Source organism: Ctenocephalides felis, unplaced genomic scaffold (assembly GCF_003426905.1).
Source record: "Ctenocephalides felis isolate EL2017-DRISC unplaced genomic scaffold, ASM342690v1 CF-g0.4_SCAFFOLD_00539, whole genome shotgun sequence".
Taxonomy (NCBI): domain Eukaryota; kingdom Metazoa; phylum Arthropoda; class Insecta; order Siphonaptera; family Pulicidae; genus Ctenocephalides; species Ctenocephalides felis.
In genome coordinates, this window is record NW_020536693.1 from 52,430 (window position 1) to 53,913 (window position 1,484).

Below are 1,484 nucleotides of genomic sequence, written 5' to 3' on the forward strand. Positions count from 1 at the left end.
GAGTTCTTGAACCTAGTATGCATGAATAATAAAGATAATAATATAATATAACATGATAACAGTATAAGGTTCAAAATTGTAAATGAATATGGACTTATGGATAACTAAATCTAACGTGATATACTAAAAGATTTCTAAATGGAAATTTTAATCCTAAGGTTAAGTATCATAAATTTTTTAATCCCTATTACTAAATATTTATATGAACATTATATAACAAAACTTAAGATATTTCATACACAAATATATTTTCAAGCTTCCTTCATAACCAATGGCGTTAGTTTAACAATTGGTCGCATATAAGAGCCCTTCATAGTCCTCACAGTTGCAACTCGAACTTTACCATCTTTGCCTGGATGTACATGGGTTACTCGTCCTAATGGCCAGTTCATTGGTGGTACATGGTTTTCCTGAATTAGTACTACTGTGTCCACTTCTAGATTGCTGGTGCCTGAACTCCATTTTGTACGCTTTTGTAGTTCTGAGAGATAGGCCTTTGGCCACAAAAGCCAAAACCGATCTCGCATTGCTGTAATTTGCTTGTGTATGCTTAATCTATTGGTAATAACTTTGTCATTTATTGGTTCAGGGATGGCAGTCATAAGGTCTCCAATTAAAAAATGACTGGGACTTAAATATATAGTATCGGTACTGTCATCGCTTAAAGAGATTAATGGTCTGGAATTTAATATGGCTTCCACCTGTATTAATAAAGTCAAATATTCTTCATAAGTCAAACATGTGGATCCTATAACTCTATGTAAGTAATGTTTCATAGATTTGATATTACTTTCCCAGAGGCCTCCAAAGTGTGGAGCATGGGAAGGTATAAATTTCCATGTGATACCCCTATTTGCTAATTCATGAATAATTTTATTAAACTCTTCTCTTTGTGCTAATTTGATTATTGCATTGCGAGCATATTCTAATTCTCTGGTGCTCAAAGTTAATGTATCATTATTATGAAGATATTTTAATTTTAACTTAAATCTCAAATAATATGACATAACTCTAATTAATTTATTAAAACTCGAACATTTTAAGTATAGATTTTCCGAAGTTATATATGACTGGTTATTTTCAGCACTTTTAGTTCTGGCATAGTTTCTACTGGCAATTCTTCATACTTATTGGTGGCCCATTCTAAATTTGATAACAACCATGTTGGACCAAACCACCATATTCTGTTATTAATTATTTCCTGAGGAGTGGCTTCTCTCGATACTATGTCTGCTGCGTTGATATCTTCATAAGAGTCTTGTCTGATTCTTTCATCTTTTGGGAATTTATTTAAACATTGTATTGCTTGATTTGATTTAACACTAACTGTGGTTTGATCTTGTAAATATTCCTTTTCAACGAATGTTTGTTGTTCGCACAATTTGTTTACTCGACTTCCAACAAGTTTATCATGTTTCTCATTTCTATTCTGTACATCCAATGTTAATTTTTGAAATAAATTATTGGTGTGCGATGGAGATAAA

General features: G+C 31.9%; 1 protein-coding gene across 1 annotated transcript; it reads right to left on the bottom strand.

The window, feature by feature from the left end:
• Positions 1 to 251: 251 nt before the first annotated feature.
• On the bottom strand, positions 252 to 1,007 carry LOC113366051. The gene has a single exon (XM_026607603.1). The coding sequence runs from the start codon at positions 1,005 to 1,007 to the stop codon at positions 252 to 254; it is 756 nt and encodes a 251-aa protein (XP_026463388.1).
• Positions 1,008 to 1,484: the final 477 nt, after the last annotated feature.